At 55.6% G+C, this 2,619-nt stretch overlaps 2 protein-coding genes across 2 annotated transcripts in view; both read left to right on the top strand.

Annotated features, from left to right (window-relative positions):
- LOC140332148 (SCO-spondin-like) overlaps positions 1–408 on the top strand; it is a 65,884-nt gene extending 65,476 nt beyond the window's left edge. The window contains exon 114 of the mRNA XM_072413442.1: positions 310–408. Coding sequence (XP_072269543.1) covers positions 310–332 — 23 coding nt within the window. The 3' untranslated portion in view covers positions 333–408. The remainder of the gene's footprint in view (positions 1–309) is intronic.
- Positions 409–1,108: 700 nt separating this feature from the next.
- Positions 1,109–2,453, top strand: LOC140331812 (zinc finger protein 181-like; the record flags this gene model as incomplete). The annotated part of the gene is given in 4 exon segments (XM_072413129.1): positions 1,109–1,292; positions 1,776–1,902; positions 2,207–2,311; positions 2,391–2,453. Coding segments are annotated over 4 exon segments (427 nt in total), but the record flags the coding sequence as incomplete, so codon positions are not given.
- Positions 2,454–2,619: the final 166 nt, after the last annotated feature.

Raw genomic sequence — 2,619 nt, 5'->3', positions numbered from 1 at the left:
CCCCTCCCACAATGGGGAGATTTCCCCCAGTAGTTTGTGTCTCTGCCCCTCCCACAATGGGGAGATTTCCCCCCAGTAGTTTGTGTCTCTGCCCCTCCCACAATGGGGAGATTTCCCCCCAGTAGTTTGTGTCTCTGCCCCTCCCACAATGGGGAGATTTCTCCCAGTAGTTTGTCTCTGTAAAGAATTTTCTGGGCCTTTCATTAAGAAACAGAATTTTACAGATGAATAATTCATCCCAGTGAACGTTCTATTCCCTGCACATTATTCACCCATCAATACACACTGATATTGTTTTCTCTGTTCCAGGTGGAGATTTCTCCAGGCGCTGATCCGATATTTGGGATTTCTCTGTAAATTTGGATTGTTCTGTATAGATCGCTGTGTAAAATGTCCAATAAAACCTTTCTGCATCCAATGTGTCGTGTTATTGGGTCACACGGTTCTGATTATGGGTGACGCCTCCTGGTGATGGACCAGTGTGGGGTAAATGAGCGGATCATGGGGTGTATGTCAGGGGTCCCCGACTCATTGGATCCCTGGGGGCCCATGGTGGGTTGTATGGGAGGGTCCCCGACCCATCCGATCCCTGGAGGCCCATCATGGGGTGAATGGGAGGGTCCCCGACCTATTGGATTCCTGGGGGCCCATCGTGGGATGTATGGGAGGGGTCCCCGACCCACTGGATCCCTAGAGGGCCATCGTGGGGTGTACGGGAGGGGTCCCCGACCCATCGGTTTCCCAGAGGCCCATTGTAGGGTGTATGAGGGGGGTCCTTGGCCCGTGTTTGTGCTGTGGAGATGAGTGTCGGGGCGATTTCTTACATTTGTAGAACTGATGAAGTTGCATTTTTAACCTTTACAAAGAAATCCATCTGCCTGCAATCATCACTCCATATAAAATAATAAACCCGCATTGTTCTATCAGCTGTATGTATAATCTGAGCTCCCTACATCAGCTATTCAGTAACACTCCCTCTGCCACAAGGTGGCGCTCTATACCACACACAACCCTATCACAGCCACGTCTCTTATCTAAGTCCGCCCATAGGGCGTGTCACTAGGTTCTGATTGGCTAGCAGCCTATTATTGAAAACCTCCTCAGCAAATCACTGGGCTTAGGGTTAGGCAGCTATCTGTGAGGTAGTATACGGAGCTGTGATGGAGCTCCGGGGCCTCATCCTGGCAGCGGCCGCCCAGAACACACACAGATCCCGGCCTCCGAGTCTCCGACCCGGGAGAACGATCCATTCAGCTCCGATACTGCTGCCGACCGATGAGGAGACAACACAGGTACCGCCCACATCTAGGAGGCACGTGACCAATAAGGGGCGCATACCGGAAGGGGCGGGGCCGGCATGGGAGCGGGCTCCGGCTGCTGGAAATGATTGTCTCCCGCCAGGTGACCGCCCAGGGCATCATGGGAGGAGGGGGAGGGGTGTCACCCCAATAATAACACCCCTCCCCCTAACATAACAAAGAGAACCTGTCACTCCTCTGGCTTCATTACTGGCTGACCACGTGACGTGTGAGGTGGTCACGTGACTCCTGCTACTGAAGCCAGAGGGTGGGGGAACCTCACACAGGAGGGGGTAACTAATCGGGGGGAGGGGGTGCAGGGGGGTGATGGGGGGGTGACTGAGATTAGGGGTTCAGGGTGATGGGGGGGTGACTGAGATTAGGGGTTCAGGGTGATGAGGGGGGGTAGGGTGATGGGGGGGTGTTGGGGTATTTGGGGGGCTGGACCCTCCCCCTGACCTGTGTGTCGTCACGCAGCTGCCGGTGCACTTTGATGACGTGGCGGTGTATTTCTCGGAGGAGGAATGGCGCACCCTGGAGGAGTGGCAGAAGGAGCTGTATAAAGATGTCATGAAGGAGAATTATCAGACTCTGGTGTTTATAGGTGAGCCCCAAGAGCTGACACTCTACTACCCCCACTCTGCAGACTTCACCTGCTGCTGTTACCTGGAATAGACTCCGCCCACTGGGCTCTGGGGTTACATAGTGAAATTTGTGCATTGCGATGTCGGGGGTGGGGTGGGGTGATGTATGGGTCATGTGACAGATGTCTGGGGGGAGGGGGTGATGTATGGGTCATGTGACAGAGGTCGGGGGGGGGTGATGTATAGGTCATGTGACCAATGGTGGGGGGGGTTGTTGTCCCCAGTCCATCTGTTATTTGCTCATGGTTGTGTCGCCCCCCTCAGGCCAGCCAGAGATATTGTCTAGGATTGAGAGAGGTGAAGACCCCTGTATCAGGGCCCGCCAGCTCTCCGAGGAGCCCCCGAGGACTGATGGCACCATGCACACAGGTAAGGTCAGGGGCCCGGTCTGGGTTGGGGTTTTTTGTTATAGACTCTTCCGACTTACCGACCCTTCTGGTTTCTACAGAGCGGACAGAGAGATCCATACAGGACGATGACTTGGACATGGAACTGCAGATACACTGCCCAGGTACTTACCTCTGTACAGTGCACCTCCCCCCCCCGGGCACCTACCCCTGTACAGTGCGCCCCGCCTCGGGCACCCACCCCTGTACAGTGCGCCCCGCCTCGGGCACCTACCCCTGTACAGTGCACCTCCCCCCCCGGGCACCTACCCCTGTACAGTGCACCTCCCC

The sequence above is a fragment of the Pyxicephalus adspersus genome, chromosome 5 (assembly GCF_032062135.1).
Source record: "Pyxicephalus adspersus chromosome 5, UCB_Pads_2.0, whole genome shotgun sequence".
NCBI classification, from domain to species: Eukaryota; Metazoa; Chordata; class Amphibia; order Anura; family Pyxicephalidae; genus Pyxicephalus; species Pyxicephalus adspersus.
This window is presented reverse-complemented; position numbering and strand designations above follow the sequence as displayed.